We start from the raw sequence: 16,745 nt of genomic DNA, 5'->3' as shown, positions 1-16,745 counted from the left end.
AGTAGCGGGGGCGCTTTAACTAAAGCTTGTTTTCTGAGCTTTAACTAAGTGCCCCTGCTGTCATTTTGAAGCACAGAGAAGCAGAATACACATGACACAGAGGCTAACTAGCATGCTCCAACAGAATTGATTAATCGAGTCAGCTCTGACGTGTTGGTAATTAGCACCCTTCAGAGAAGGTGTTGGGCATGTGTGTAGGTGCCCTAAGCTGCCACCCTGTCCTGCCTTCTTCCTGATTTCAGATTAGGACAGCTAACTACCTCTTGCTATTAATGCTGTGTATATTCTGCACTTGTCTGCATGTCAGTGTCTTCTGCAAAGCTTCATTGATGGATACTACTGAATAATTTGTATTAGTTTTTCTATTTAGAATAACACACCCTGATGGACTAAGAGGCTGGGGCTACCTCAGAGTACTGGGAATTTGCTCTCTTTCCTGAGAGTGAAATATTTTGTTGTGAGCTGGATTAACATTTGGTTTATTTCACAGGAGAAGAGAGCTGGAAAGAAAGACTGAAATGAAAGGAAAGTTATTGCTTTTCATATTAAGTGAAGGAGGAAGAGCTTTCAGGGAAACTTTGTAGCAAGAAAGAGGGCATGAGGACAAGAGAGAGAGAGAGAGAGAGAGAGAGAGAGAGAGAGAGAGAGAGAGAGAAGGCTCTGCCAAGACAGAATGTGAAAAACTGAGCGCAGAGAAGAGATGTAGGCAGGGGAAGAAGCAGGTGTGCACAGCCTTCAAGCAGATTTTATTGCCAAGTTAAAAGGAAGGCAATGAAGGACTTCATAGGAGCAGCATAAACCAGCAGGTGGGTTGGCCCCCACCCCATGGAGTGTTTAACTATTGTAGAATGGCAAATTCCCACACTCTGATCGACCATATGTTGCTGCATGTTCCTGTAGTAAAGCTTCTTTCCTTCTCTATAAGGAGTACTTTCTCCTTTTTGATTGGGGTAATCTCTTGCCATTTGAAAAAAATAACCTTTCTAAATTCCCTTAAAATACTTATAGGGCAGTCTCTGATTATGGCTAGAAGTAACTTTGAACCATCTCAAAAAGGGAAAGGAGAGCTGCCCCTCTGCAGTGCACATCAGCAGTTACAGATTAACTGTTACCTTTGCATGCTCTCACAGCAATGCAAATGAACTAAAATTGCTGCCAACTGAACCCTGAAAAGAAACAGGACTAACGTCACAACAGTTTTGCTACACCTGTATGGTTAAAGGACCACAGGGACTTTATAGTTGCATCATACAGGACGCAAGAATTAAAATTAGAGAAGGTAATTTAAACCCTAAAGAATCTTTTCAAGTCCCTAGGAGAGCTCCTTGACAGTCTTTTTACTGCAATCCCAACTGTGAGGCATGAATAATTTATCCAGTACTCTGCCACTAATTACCAAAACCAACAAAGAAAGCCAAGGTAAAAAAATGTAAGTGCAAAAGTGGAAAAATTATACTAACCTCAAGCCTCTTTTCAAGAGACTCTATTCTGTCTTTTTTGCTGGCCAGGTTTGCTCGGGTGTATCGGTTCTGTCCGGGTAGGTATAACACCTGGCTGTAACATTCTTCCCACACCTGGTTATAAGCTTCACTTGAGAGCTCTCCATGCCCCATTCCTTGCTTTACCACCTCCATCTCTTGGGCCAATAGGTCTTGAGCCTGTTGGGAATGATGAGATAAATTACAACAACAAGATACAGGATGAGGCAATTTCTCATTACCTCCATCATGCAATTAAGAGAGGTCATTTCTCTCTCATTACAAAAACCTTGTTGTTAGCATAACCTAACTATGAAGTTTAACACAGATGCTATTGATTTTAAATGAATCCCAGGAAAGGGGCTACTCCTACTGAAGTTAGCCCCTCATTTCAAGCAGCTCCACCAGTCCTGATATTCCACTCTGCCGTCCTTTGCAAAAGCAGTGAAACATCTCAATCTGACTGCAAGACATAAAAGCAATTTGTTCAAGAGAGAGAAGGGCAGGTATTCTAGCAGCTGCTCTATAGGACAGAAATCACTTCTCTATTTCCTTTTGCTTCTCATCTTTGGAAGAGCTTGGGAAAATCCATACTAACATGCAATTCACACTATGAAGCAGGGAAGACTATGCTGTTCATAGCTATAAAATACATTTTGACAGAGGAGGACACAACCAAATGGGGACAGCTAATACCCATCAAGCAGAACAATGTGTGCCTATGTCTCCAAAGAGATCTTTGACATTGCAGAAGCCTGCTCTGTTATACTGGCATAACTCTATGGATCAAACTGGTATGCAGAGGTCAGTCCCTGGTCTCAGGACCACACCCGGTATACATGCTAGTAATACGTCCAATAAAAAGCAAAGACAATCCGCAACACACAACGCCATAGCTCCCATTTCCACTGTGTGCGTTACTGTAAAAAGCAAACGCTGCGTTTCCATATTCAATGGATTCTCAACCAGGGTACCCAGAAATTTCAAACAGAAATGCACAGTTACGGTCTTTCTGAGTTCTTTGCAACAAAAAACCTGCTCTATTATTTTTCTGTAGTCAAAAAAGTGAAAGCTAAGAGCTGTTATTTCCCAAGGGGTGACTTGAGTCTTTCCAATGGTGCCTCGAGTTTAAAAAGGCTGAGAACCACTGTAGTAGATAAACCACTGAATGTCAGCTAATCCTTATAGTAGCAAGAAGCCTGGAATCATCCACTTGGACGAATACAAAGAATTAACCAGGCACGCATCTAGATGAGACAGAATAATAAGAGTCAAAACATTTTTATTATAGTTAAACCCTAAAAAGCATTTTTTCCCCTGAGAGCCTGAATTTTCACCTCTTGATGGCCTGGTTAGATTATTTTGTTATGAATCCATGTAGTTTTCAGAGCTTTATAAGCTCCATTATTTTAGATAGCCCTTTGTATAAAGGGAGAAAATGTGGCATCTTCTAAAGAGGGCCGAGAAAAAAAAATTAGAAAAGCGTCAAAAATCCACCTGAAAGTACAGATGGCTGTATAGGGGGTACTGCTCAATGAACTGAGAGAGCAAGGAGAGAGTGAAAAACAAGTTGTGTCTGACAATTAAGAAAAAAAAAAAAATTTCCAGTGACTACTCAGCAAGTTTCCAGACAGGGAGAACTACTGGAATGTGGAACAGTCTCCAAGGGAAGTGACAGAAGCCCCGATCCTTGGTAAACTTAAAAATAGACTGGACAAAGCACTAAAATGTGTACCTACGGGAACAATCTGACTTTGGCAAGGTGGTGAACTACATGATCTAACTGCATTTTCCATCTCTAGCTTCTACTGCTACGAAATTTTCAAACATAATTTTTCATTCACTAACATGCTGGAAGTACATTTTGTTCAGCATTGCTAGTCTTAGGCTCTTGAAATCACAACTGAGATATGATCACAAATCTTGTTGGTTTTTTGTTGTTGGTGGTGGGGGGGTTTTTTACATCTTTAATGTTTCCGAGGAACCAGCTATCTGGGCTGGGCAGTCTAAGAACCTGTACAGAAATCTATCTAGAACCTAACCATGCAAGACCTTTTTATATAAAACATAGTAGAACACAAATTTGTCCTTTTCATCCATTTTGATGCCAAAGTAACATTAGTAAAAGATTACTGGCAAACTCACAGGGGAAAACCTCTCAAAGAACAAACTCCACTGATTTACTTCTGAAATTTGTTATCTGTTATTTGGCTATACAGTAGAACATCTGTAATTACTTAATGCATGCATATCCTGAACAAAAGCCCTTGGTACATGACCCAGAGACAGTTGCTTGATTTGGAGGATAGAAGCAAGTCAAGATGGAGCTCCCAGCCGGAGTGCTGTGCTGTTCCAGTAGCAACCAAGTCTGTTTATATAGCAACCCTTATGTCCAGCCAGCTTTGCTTCAAGCTCAGTTGTTGTAAATGAAGATCCCGTTAAATACAGAGCAGTGGAATTGGCAGTGGCATAAATCAAATACCATGGCCTTAGAGCTGAGCATTGCTAAAAGCTGTTTATAAAGTTGACAGCGACTAGGTGGAGAAGGGTGTTGGAAATGCGTACTCATTATTTTCCATATAATACTGTGGCATTTTTCAGCTGACTGTCTCAAGGTCCTTTCCAACATTTACCAAACAAACCAACCACCCTGGGGATACAGGCAGTGGCTACAGGAAAGCTGTGTGGGCTGAAGGAGTCGGGTCGTAACTTCTAACCCTAGCTGTATTCTGGCTCTGCCACTGACTCAATGGCTCTACAAGGCTTGGAAAACTCATTTCATCTTTTTGGTCTCTCTTTCCCAGTGTGGAAAAAGTAGAGAATACACATGGACCTCCCATACTGGAATCCTGTAAAGGTTAGTCAGTGCCTAGGCAGCTCTGAATGAAGAAAATCAAGTGCTAAACATCATACTTCTTGGATTGTTTCCACCCCAGCAGTGAACACAAGAAAAGTATGGTAGTTCTCTAGTAATGAACAGTAACAATACTTAGCAGGTAGAGGATAAGAGGAAAAGATCACACCCTATTTAAGGCTACAGGGTCATTTAGTTTAAAATAACAAGTAGTTTTACTGTGGCAACAGTAGTAAGAAGTCTTGGGCCAAGTGATTACGACTAGTGTTTTAAATTTTATCCAAAGAAACCCAACCTTTCCAGCACACAATGCCTCCCTTCAGCAGGCAGAGGCACTGGCTTAGGAATAAGTCAGGGGGAGACTGGGCCTCTGAACTACCAACGACACTTCTTGCAGCACTTCTAGTCTTTGAAAGTCTCCCAATACAGGTTCACCTCAGCCAGTGCCTGCTTTCCCTGGAACATGACAGGATCTAGTGCCCATATGTTGGTAGCAGTATGCCATACAGTTCTTACCTTCTTGAGGTCATCTTTGGAGAACTTATCGTAAGGACTTTGTTCCAGATAAGTCATATGCTCTGTGCTGCTGGCTCCAAATCCTGGGCCTTTCCCCTTCTTAGCCCCAGGCTGCTCTCCATATGGGTGATGCAGAAGATCAAAATGAAGCATGGTGATCATCTCTTTCTTTATCAGTTCTTCACTCTTCTGCAGGTCTGTCAGAGGAGGTTCTACATTCAAGGGTCTCAGGATTGTTTCATTAACCTACCCAGAAATAAAACATGTTTAGAAACAAACACTCCCATTTGCCAAACTGTACCTGTACCATTCAAACATTCCCGATGGAACTAGGAACTAAGCTGTATGCAACAGATGTTCAAAATGCTTCAAACCACATTTTACCTAGTCCAGATTTTGTATTCTAGATGGAGGCAGAATCTGGCCACGTGATAAGGAAATGAGCATACTAACAAAACAACATTATTCTATTCTGACCTTGCTTAGTTCTGTTATACCTCCCAATGAAGTTGAAAGGACTATTTTGGTATCTGCTTTAAAGCAAAGGGGAGCAATAAAAGGGAATTTGGATTTTACACAAATTGTGAAGAAACTTCTCGTACTTACTTCCGAAGGCCTTGGCAAATTCTTCTGAACAGCTTTGTGCATGCGCTTCAGCTCCTTTACACGTTCTGCATCTCTAATAGCCTAGACAGATATTTCACAAGTTAGTCCAGTCACTGCAATAAAGTCAGATATTTCCCAGTAACACGAGATGAACAGCAGTAGGCTCTACTGCAGGAGAATTTATGGGAATAAAGAACACAGCAAAAAACTGCACGAACAGGAGAGTGCAAGGGCCAACTGACCAGTCATTTCCACCCACTGTGTAAGATGGTCCTAATATAATACATGATCCAAAGCCCAGTAAAATTCATAGAAAAAGTCTCTCATTCACTTTGCTGGGCTATGGATCCCATGGACTTGTCCTCTCCAGTATGCTGTTCTTTAAGCATTTCCCCACCTTAGATTCAACCGCACAAGAAATCTACTCTATGACCCGACCTGGTCTTGCTCCTTCAGCTTTCTATGGCCTTTGGTCAATCTGTTGCCAGGCCAACACTGATCCCATGATGGCAGTTTAGAAAGCAACCCAGGGGTTGTATTTCCCCACATCCTGGCTATGAATAAAGTGTTGAGGCAGCTGTGTCTAAGAACAGAAGGATGATAGCCAGCATCTGTGCAAGAGGAGAAAATAGAGCCATGAACCATCCTCCAGCACACTTACAGAGACAGCCACGGGTTGGCTGCAGGATACTGGAACTTCAACGTAGATATTTCCAAATGTCTCTATTAAGGCTCAAAAAATATAAAAAAAAAAATAAAAAAGCAAAAAACTAGAACTCTTGGTTCAGAGATGATACCTTTTATTAGACCAACTGAGAAGTTGCAAAAAAATTATCTTTTTCTGCAAGCTTTTGGGCTCACATGCCCTTTCATCAGGCTCAGGGAAAGTTAAAGATGGTAAAAAGTCCCCATATGTAGGAAATAAACTTCATTTTTTCACAGAGGAAGCAGAAGCTGGAAATCTATTAAGACTCCTGCACTCAAAGACCTTTTATATTCTCTTATGTGGTGACATTTTTGTTTTTAAATTACACTCTGGGGGCACAGGTCAGGGAACACAGTTTGTCCTGCCTGTTGGCTTAGGAGCCTAGGCTGTTATAGTTACCTTACCTGATGCTATACAAGTTATTTGTTCCTGAATAAAGGAAATAGCCTTTCATGCCTACACAGTAGCAGGGCAGGCAGAGTGCTAGCTACACCTTTCCAGAGCTCCACACTGCACCTTTCTTGCAGCACCACTGGAAGTGCAGCCTCTTTAAAAGCCACCACCTCTTGGACAAGGTACCTGCTCTCTCTCTCTCTCTCTCTCTCCAGAGCAGTATTGCTTCAAAATTTTGCCCTGGATTTCAGTTTCCTTCAACTATAGAAGGGAGATAGATAAATGCTATTAGGTATTTACTCCATATGTGTCTCATAGTCTATTGACACCAACTTCTCACCCAGAGAACTCCATGGATTGGCCTGTATAGCTCCAAGTTGCCAAGCAGTTAGTACAAACAAATTCTGGAATAACAATGAATGGGCATGTCTATACATGAAATTAACACACAGTACATCAACTCTGGTGCATATCGTGCTGGAGTTTATTACTCCTGGGTGTGCCACTTGAATGTGTGCCTGGGACTACAGCACACTGAGCCAGGTTGCAGCAGTCCCAGCTGGCAGCGGGTCCAGGGGAAGAGGAATCAGCCTGCCAACCTGACACACCGAGCTGTAGAGGGACTGGCTGGGCCATGAGGGTGCTCCAGTGCAGGACTAGCTAGCAGGCAGCCCCCACACTGAAGCATCCTTGTGCTCAAGCCAGTCCCATCACCATCTACACATTCCTTGCTGTGCACAAAAAAAAAATTCATCCACAAAAAAAACCTCAGCCCCAGGATAGTACTTGATTTACAAGTACTAAGCTGTGGCAGAGTTTATTAGTTTACTGTGGCCTAACAGGACCGCTCACATAGACACTGAGATGTTTACTGTGGAGCTAGTTAGGCAGCTTGACAGTAAACATTTTGTGTAGATGCGCCCATTTTCATACTAACCAAGGGTATATATCATGTAATGTAAATACATCCCATCCTTTGGTTACAAGACCATGCAGATTTGTATTGTATTTGTATTCCACTCTATTTACAATTGTTTCCAAGAGAGGAGATGGCATTAACAAAGATCCTAACCTTTAATACGTATTCATAAGATTCAAATTTAATAAAGTTCTGTCTTTTATTCACTTTCCAAGGTAGATAACTAAAATGCTGCTTTAAAAAGATAATACACTAAAAACAACTTTCCCGTTAAATTTCTAAAATGAATATCCCTACCTTTGATCTTTAAAAAAAGCAGTGTGTGTGTGTGTATGTATGTATGTATGTATGTATATATATATATAAATCAGAGCACCCAGTTCGATAAAATCCAACTTGCCACACCTTCATATTAAAGTTCACATGTGATGGACTGCAGCTGCCATATTAGTGTGAATCTGAACGTATGTTTTTAATGGAAACTTTATCTGCATAATGATAAACAAATCTATGAATCTTTGCAGAATCAGAACTTAGAAATAGAAGAAATATTTTCATCATCTTTTTCAGGAGATTCTTATTAAACCTTTCAATCTGTTAAGATTAGGTGGGATTTATATTTTTAATTTACTTAACTTTAAAAAAATTCAGTTTATATTATAACGTTAGTATGTTCCTTTAAATATACTGACTAGAAGTGATTCTCAACCAGGGTGTTATGACAGTATTAGGTATGCAGTCATGATCCACAAGATAAACCCAGTGATTTCAAATGGAATCTATAGTGCTAAAAACATTCTGATGTGCTGTGTCTGAATTCTTTGCAACAGAAGAATTGCTCTATTATTTTTCTAGAGTCAAAAAACTAAGCTGGCATTTTCTAAGGGGTCCCTTGAGTCAAAAAAAAGTTGAGAACCACGGTCCTAAAAAGTCAGTCCACTTAACAGTTTTGCTCATTTTCCTCTACATGCCATTGCTTTTACTAAGAATTCTTCTCAAACCACATGAAATAACCTACTGCATGGAGCCTTGCTGGCAATTTATTAACTTATTCTCACCTGTTTGCGAGCATCAATATCAGCAGCATCTTCCACAAAGGTCTCATCTACTTCATGTTCCTCAAGCTCTTTTTCTGCATTTTCTGGTAATACAATCTCAAAGTCATTCTTTGGGGCAGGAAGGGACAGAAGGCCTACACGAAGATGCTCACGAGACTCCCTCTCCTGTTGAAAGTTAATCAAGTGTTAATCATTCTGTATTTAGGAACAGAGATTTATGTAACATAGTAGGTTTCCATGTTCCTAACCTAATACATACACACGAAAAAGGAACAAAAGTTCCTTATGGTGATTTTTAAGCTTTCTGGGAAACCAATTATTAATAGAACACATAAGTGAACATTCATTTTAAAGATGTTTTGTGAAGGAGGAATGTTATTAAACCCTGTCATACAAAAGGCAGAGAGAACACACTATGGAGTGAAGGAATCTCTTGGTGTTTGCAGAGGATGTAGAGCTTCCCTAAAGACACCTAGTGCAAGAAAAAGCACTCAGAAAAAACAGACAGTGGGCTACTGTAGCTTAAGAGTGGCTCTTTTTAGTGGATCTTCCAGTGCAACATTAGGGTTTCACGAAGCCACGCATTTCGTGAAGGCATCAGATAAGAGTACTGGGTATAGGGCTATTTATGAGCTGGCTAACTTAAGACTTTTCTTTTAGATAGTACCGCAGCTTCCACACAGTGGCTTAGACCTGAAAAAAAAACTATGATACAGTGGTTTAATAGCAAAAGCAACAGCACACTGGGGAGATTCGTAGGATGTCGAAAGACCTTGCTGACCCTTTCATAGGCAAAAGCCAGGCTTACTTTAAACACACTGACATCACACTGAAACACTCTTTAAGTACCTACAAATAGGCCTTGTCCTTTAAACTGAAAGAAAATTTCATATTCTGGATTCTAAGAGCTATATCCTTAAAAAAATAAAATGGGCTTTGGATTGCATGTGTTTTGCTAGTCCTAAGAGAAACACCAATGCCCCTGGTGGGAGCCATCCAAAGCCACAGTACAGGCTGCAGTTAGCCACATAAAAAGGAGTTCCAAGGTAAGGCCTATTAGCTCTGTACCCTCTTACCCTACATCTAATTGGCAAGATTTATCTGGCCGAATAACCAAGACTGGAAAACTCTGTTGCCAAAAGGTAATGAAAAAATCTGAATGTGACCACAAGATTCCTGGGCATCCCAAGGCCAAAAGCTCCTAATGGGTAAAACTTAAAACTCTTTTAGCTCCATTTTGTCAACACTGAAGGCTGATGAGAAGGTCCTGTACCTGGAACTGGCAGCCAAGATTATGAGGGATTTGAGGGTTTAGTTGGATTGCATGAAAAATTAATCTTTCCTTGAGACGGAGTATTTCCTGTTCAGCTTCAAAGAGCCAAGCGGGACTAAGACCTTGTTATTTCCAAACATCTTTCCTTAATGGATAGTTTGAGCTCTTTCACTCAAAGCCATTTTTAGTTTTCTTATGTGGCAACATTTTTGTTTTTAAAATATACTCTTGATGTTACAAAAATGCTAAAATGGGAAAGTATGTTAAGGAGATAATCTTAACTCTGAAGACGTTTAATGGATGATTCAGGTCCCCTCATGTTCTACTTACCAGCTGCTTTGTATAAGATGGGTCACTGTAATCTGCCATTCCTTCCTCTGGATTGATGTTTAACTTGTCTCGCAGGGGAGTTCTACCTGGTGTTGCTCCAACTGCTGGTTTAGGAGTTGTTCCCCCACGAGGGGTTAAACCTTCTGGTCCATGAGAAGGAGTCCTAGGAAAAAACCCCCATATTTGATCTATGAAGCGGCACCAGAAAATATATCCAGATGTTAATAGGACACTAAAACCAGTGGTAAGCTGATTACAAGGAGCAAACTAGTACCAAATTGGGTAAAGGATATTTCAACCTGAAGCCTAACAGATTTCAGTGCCAGTGAAGAGAAAATTCAGGTGTAAAACACCTGGTCCAGCAGTTAGGACATTAGCTTGGGACTCAAGAAAGAAAACCTTCCTGAAACAGGTCACTTGTTTCTCTGGCCCTCATATGGCCATTAATGAAATTGTACTTCTCAACCACCAAGGCTTTCAGGAAAGTACATATATTAAAAGAAAGCTGATTCAGTGATTGGAGCCTGTGCAAATCACTTTAACAGATAAAACACTTTAATAACGCTCTTTGTTATTTGTGATGATGTTTCACATTGCGATAGGGAAAACTGATAACACTTCTGTACAATAATAAAATCAACAACACTAAAGGAAAAGATACTCACTCTTTACAGTATAGTACAGTAAATATAGAGACACTGAGTAAAAACTAGTAAAAATTTTCACAGAACAGGATAGAACATGTGCTGTACAGAACAAGCCTGGCCAAGAGTGAGCTGGATTATATGATTTAATAGATCATTGTGTTTCTAATTACTATGATTCTGCTGTAACACTATAATAAAAAACGTATTGGTAATTTCTCTCCATGAAGAAAAAGTAACAGTACATACACACACACTGACTCTCTCAGAGCACCATATTTAAAGTACAAGAACAAAAGTTATATCATTTTAACAATGGCATTTAGAAAAATACTGCCATTCGTTTTTAGACTTAAAAAAAAAAAAAAGAAAAAAAATAAGGTATTTCAGCAAATCGTCCATCAAAATGTCAAAACCAATTTCACTGAACTTCATTTTATTTGGCCCAGAACAAGCAACATTCTAGTTTCACTGAGAAGAAACGCAGTTTTTCCTAGAGCCAAAAAAAATTAGAGACTTGAATGCATTAAAGTAACATTTTAAAACTTATATTTTCAGAAGTATTGTCACAACTAAGGCCTCGGTATTCTGTAGTGAAAGACGACAGTTTCCATGGCTTAGTAGCAGCAAAACGTTAGAAATTTCAGATTACCACAGAGTAATAGTGAAGCATAGGAAACAAGATAAATGTATTCTTACTTACATGTTTAGAAATGCTCTGTTGAACAAATAAATAGTAAAACGATCTAACCCGTTTTAAAACCTCTAATGGCAGGAAGGTTCTATTTCATTATACTATTGCTTCTTTAAATAAAAGGAGATACATTTTAATACCACCGTTTCTAATATTATATGCATAGATTTCTTTGTTCAAAATTCTAGATTGATACAAGCAAAGTACATTTACGCATGTGCAAACCTAAGTTTTCGGGGAGTGGAAATACTTAAATGTAAGACCGTATCTACTGATTTAATCCAGCAAGCAAAAGGGCACAGGCCAAACCCTACACTTCTGCTCAGCCCCACTAAATTCAACAGGTCTCCACAAAAAAAAATCTGGTTTTAGAGATTCCTTTGCAGAAGAGGGGTACGATTTTTTTTCCAGAGGTTGGTCTGAGAGGGTTTTTGAAAAGCTGCCACAAAGGCCCCTTTTATTTCATTCTGTACTTCCATGAACATGATATATAGAAATAAAATTAGAACTTGGGTTGAAAAACTTCACACACAAAATGCACCAAGGGTAATATTTTTTAGTCCTATGGAACTTGGCATTTGAGGTACGTGTGTTTATTCAGGACCTACTGTAAGAGTCAAACTAACAATTCCATAATATTTAGATTGGCAACAGAAGACATTTTATATATACTCACATATGTATGGCCTATAAAATATTTACCTCAGCTTTTCAAAGGTTCACAGTGGTTTTTAATCAAGTGACTCCCCACAGAGACCTCAGAGGCAATACTTGGAAAAGGTTATGATCTGTCACCAAACAGAATGCCAGTGTCCATCTTAAAACGTACCAGCAGCACGGTATTATTTATATTACCGTAGCCACTGGAGTAATAGGCATGGACCAGAACCCCAGATGATTTGATTTTTATAAACAGAGAGTAAGACAACGTGGGCTGGACTTGACAAAGATATATAAGGGAAAAAAAAAAAGCTAGAAAGATTGAGGCAGGGAGGGGAAATCAAGCTAGAGTTTGCCCTTGGACACTAATCCATTAATCCTGTTGCTTTACTTTATTGAAACAAACAAACAAACAAAAAACAAAAAAACAACCCCACATATACATGCATTATTCTATAAGCTTGTGGACAGAGGTGCTCTCTTTTATTAGACCAACAAGATTTTTGCAAAAAAAAATTCTTTAATTGCAAACTTGCGGGCACAAACAACCTCCATCAGGCATCAGAGAAAAGATTGTAAAAGTTCTCCTGCGTAGAAATGAAAGTGCATATTTCATAGTTCAAATTTGAAATGAAATCTCCATATTTTCCCAAGCTGGAAACAACTGTGACCACCTGAAACCTGAGATCCTGCCCCTGCCTTTGTCTAAGGTAATTTGCATCATCACAGTCTCACAGGAGAGCTGAGACTCCTTACCAGCTAACAACTGCTGCCCAGAGGGTTTTCCATCTATTGACTCCTCTGTGAAATCCTATGAAATATGAACTTTCATTTCTACCCAGGAGAACTTTTACAATCTTTTCTCCGATGCCTGATAAAGGGTGTCTCTGAAAGCTTGCAATTAAAGATTTTTTTTTGCAAAAATCTTGTTGGTCTAATAAAAGATATCATCTCTACTATGAGCCCCGATTGCCTTTTCCTTTAGACCAACGCAGCTACAACCTGGATACCCGATACATATAATATATCCACCCAGCTGTCTCTGAAGAGCATGCTTTACCTGAAGGGTGTTGAAAGCACTGTATTTGGAGTCTGAACAACTTGTCTTTGGGGTGTCACCCCAGAGAAGTCACTCTCGTGGAGGGGAGTATTCAGACCACCTTTCAGGGGGGTGTCTACGTTGGTTAGGGCCATCAAGTTCTGGGCTTCCTGTGTGATAAAGAAGAGCACGTTACTTACTAGGTTCTCCAAAGCCATAGCTTGCTCTGCAAATTAAATAGGCCTATTGTTAAAAGTGACTATGAATAAGATCAGTCAGGCAAAGGTCAAAGCATTTTGTTGAAAAATGTTTAAAATTTGCTAATTTTAAGGACACTATGGTTACGGATCTTGCACTTCAGTTATAACAGAAATATTTTTAAATGTCCTTTCCAATAAAATATCATACACAAACAGGTGCAAATATAAAAGGTTTGCTTAATATCTCAGTTTCCTTCAATCTGTCAGATGTTATAGCCAAGATTTTTTGAATCACAAGTATTTCTCGAAATACTGTTCACAATAGTTTAAAAGCGCTGCTACTCAAAATGTATTGTTGTGCCTATACTCCAAAAATCAGAGGCCAACAAAAATATCTAAAAAATTCATCCAAAAGCATTCATATATGCAAGCATCAAAATCATTAGGTCGTATCTGAAAAATCAGTCCATGACTGAAAGAGGACTTTGCCCTACAGTTAACTGTGTAGAATTTATACCCCCTTCTCTTAAAAACCAGCAGTACTATAATTTCTAGAAGGAAGCAATAATCCAGACATTCATCCATACTTTCATTACTGCCCAAATAAAGAATTTCAGGTATATTTTTCAAGAACGAGAGTTTTTGATGCCTAATTCCCCATGAAGTTTCCATTTGGTTCTTAGTAATGTTTGAATTTGAGGCTAATATTTTTATAAGTCAGTCTGGTGCTAGAACAATATTCCAGCAATTCTTATAGTATATTAGTTCAGCGAGCTACAATTTATTGTAGTTTTTTAAATTACATGATAAAGCTCAGGAAAACAAGTTTCCCTGGGTACACCTGGTATCTTTTATTAGACCAACTTAAATAGTTGGAAAAATTTCTCTTAACCAGGTTTTGGGCACAAACACCCGAGAGGAATTTTTCCAACTATTTAGTTGGTCTAATAAAGGATACCAGATTTACCCAAGGAACCTTGTCTGCCTGTGTCCTTAGACCAACATGGCTACCTACATCCATGATAAAACTCAAGTAGATAAAACAGATATTAACTATAGGAAATGATTTTTGGAATGAAATTACTGTTTTCAGAATGCAAGATCGGTTCAGTAAAATAAATTAGCAAAGCTTACCAAAACAACATAGGGGTAAGAGTTTCAAACAGAAACATTCTCCAATCACAACACTGACAACAAGCCAAGAACAATGGATTTCGCATTATCATAAATACGAGGGCTCTGCAAAATTTCAAAAGCCGTTTTGTTTCAGAGGTGCTTTGGCTCGTTTCAGTGCCCGAAACACCGAATCCGAAACAAAACGGAAGGCCCCACAGGAATAGTTCGGCACAGTCCCACAGTCCTTCTTTTAAAGTGCCGGGAGGCTGGGGCTGGGCAGGGGATGGGGCTGGGCAGGGCAGCCATGGGGGCTTCTCACACAGCTCCCCCCCCGCTGGGGCAGAGGCAGGCACAGCTGGAGGAGCCAGGGGAGAACCTGCAGCAGCCTGGCTGTACCTCTCTCTCCCCGGCCGACCTGAATCTCCGAACAGGCGCCAAAACAGCATCCAAACTCCAAAACAGATTTGGCTGAATCAAAACGGAACAGTGATCGGAAACACTGTTCTCCGAAGTGGCCGAATATGAAACCAAAATGAAACACAGCTGTTTTGCACAGCCCTACTAAATACTACACCTCCAAGCGTCAGCAGTTATTGACAAGGACAGACTATCCTTGTTAAAAGCAGATCACAGAATCATAGAAAATGATGGCCGGAAGGGACCTCAGGAGGTCACATCTAGTCCAACCCCTGCTCAAAGCAGGACTGTCTCCAACTACATAATTCCATTCAAAGTTTGTCGAACTGGATCTTAAAAACCTCCAAGGATGGAGCTTCCACCACCTCCCTGGGTAACCTGTTCCAGTGTTTTACTACCCTCCTGGTGAGAAAATTCTTCCTAATATCTAACTTCAACTTCCCTTGCTGCAACTTGAGACCATTGCTCCATGTTTGGTCACCTGTCACCACTGAGAACAGTCCAACTCCATCCTCTTTGGAATCACCTGTCAGGTAGTTGAAGGCTGTTATTAAATCTTCCTTTAGTCTCGTCTTCTCTAGACTAAATAAGCCCAGTTCCCTCAGCCTCTCCTCAGAAGTCATGCCCCCCAGACCCTGAACCAATTTTGTTGCCCTCTGCTGGACTCTCTCCAATTTGTCCACATCCTTTCTGTAGTGGGGGGCCCAAAACTGAACACAATATTCCAGATATGGCCTCGCCAGTGCAGAATAGAGGGGAAGAATCACTTCCCTTGATCTGCTGGCAACACATCTACCAGTGTAGCCCAGTATGCCAGTAGCCTTCTAGGCAGCAAGAGCACACTGCTGGCTCATATTCAGCCTATTGTTTGCTGTAACCCCCAGGTCCTTTTTTGCAGAGCTGCTGTCCAGCCAGTCAGCCCCCAGCCTGTACTAGTGCATGGGAGTGTTATGTCCTAAGTGCAGGACTTTGCATTTGTCCTTGTTGAACCTCATGAGATTCCTTTTGGCCTGACAATCCAATTTTTCTAGGTCACTCTGAATCCTAGCCCTACCTTCCAGCATATCTACTACTCCACCCAGCTTGGTGTCATCTGTAAATTTGCTGAGGGTGCACTCTATGCCATCTTAAGATCATTGATGAAGACACTGAACAAAACCGACCTCAGGACTGACCCCTGGGGCACTCCACTCAGTACCAGCTGCCCACTAGACATTGAGCCATTGATTACAACTCTGAGCCTGCTGCTCCAGCCAGTTTTTTATCCACCTTACAGTCCATTCATTTAGTCCATACTTCCTTAGCTTGCCTGAGAGAATGTTGTTGGAGACCATATCAAAAGCCTTACTAACATCAAGGTACATCACATCCACTGGTCTCCCCACATCCACAGAACCAGTCACCTCATCCTAGAAGGCAATCAGGTTGGTCAGGCATGACTCGCCCTTGGTGAATCTACACTGACTGTTCCTAATCACCTTCTCCAAGTACTTAGAAATGGATTCCTTGAGGATCTGCTCCATGATTTTTCCAGAGACTGAGGTGAGGCTGACTGGTCTGTAGTTCCTTGGACCATTCTTTTCCCCTTTTTTAAATATTGGCACTATGTTTTCCCTTTTCCAATCATCTGGGACCTCTCCTGATCGCCATGAGTTTTCAAAGATTATGGCCAGTGGCTCTGCAATCACATCAGCCAACTCCCTCAGCACCCTTCGGTGCATCCTATCCAGCCCCATGGACTTGTAAATGTCCAGCTTTCTAAACAGTCCCTAACCTGTTCTTTCACCATTGAGGGCTGCTCACCTCCTCCCCAAACTGTGCTGCCAGGTGCAGTAGTCTGGG

At 40.6% G+C, this 16,745-nt stretch overlaps 1 protein-coding gene across 1 annotated transcript in view; it reads right to left on the bottom strand.

Moving 5' to 3' along the window:
* CDC5L (cell division cycle 5 like) overlaps positions 1-16,745 on the bottom strand; it is a 45,546-nt gene that overhangs the window by 19,094 nt on the left and 9,707 nt on the right. The window contains exons 9-14 of the mRNA XM_006028209.3: positions 13,192-13,340; positions 10,134-10,296; positions 8,531-8,695; positions 5,455-5,535; positions 4,849-5,094; positions 1,461-1,658 (exon numbers count right to left, since the gene is read on the bottom strand). Of these exons, the coding sequence (XP_006028271.1) occupies positions 1,461-1,658; positions 4,849-5,094; positions 5,455-5,535; positions 8,531-8,695; positions 10,134-10,296; positions 13,192-13,340 (1,002 nt within the window). The remainder of the gene's footprint in view (positions 1-1,460; positions 1,659-4,848; positions 5,095-5,454; positions 5,536-8,530; positions 8,696-10,133; positions 10,297-13,191; positions 13,341-16,745) is intronic.

Source organism: Alligator sinensis, unplaced genomic scaffold, assembly GCF_000455745.1.
Source record: "Alligator sinensis unplaced genomic scaffold, ASM45574v1 scaffold1156_1, whole genome shotgun sequence".
NCBI lineage: Eukaryota > Metazoa > Chordata > Crocodylia > Alligatoridae > Alligator > Alligator sinensis.
The sequence above is the reverse complement of the archived record's forward strand: the minus strand, read 5'-3'. Positions and strand labels throughout refer to the sequence as shown.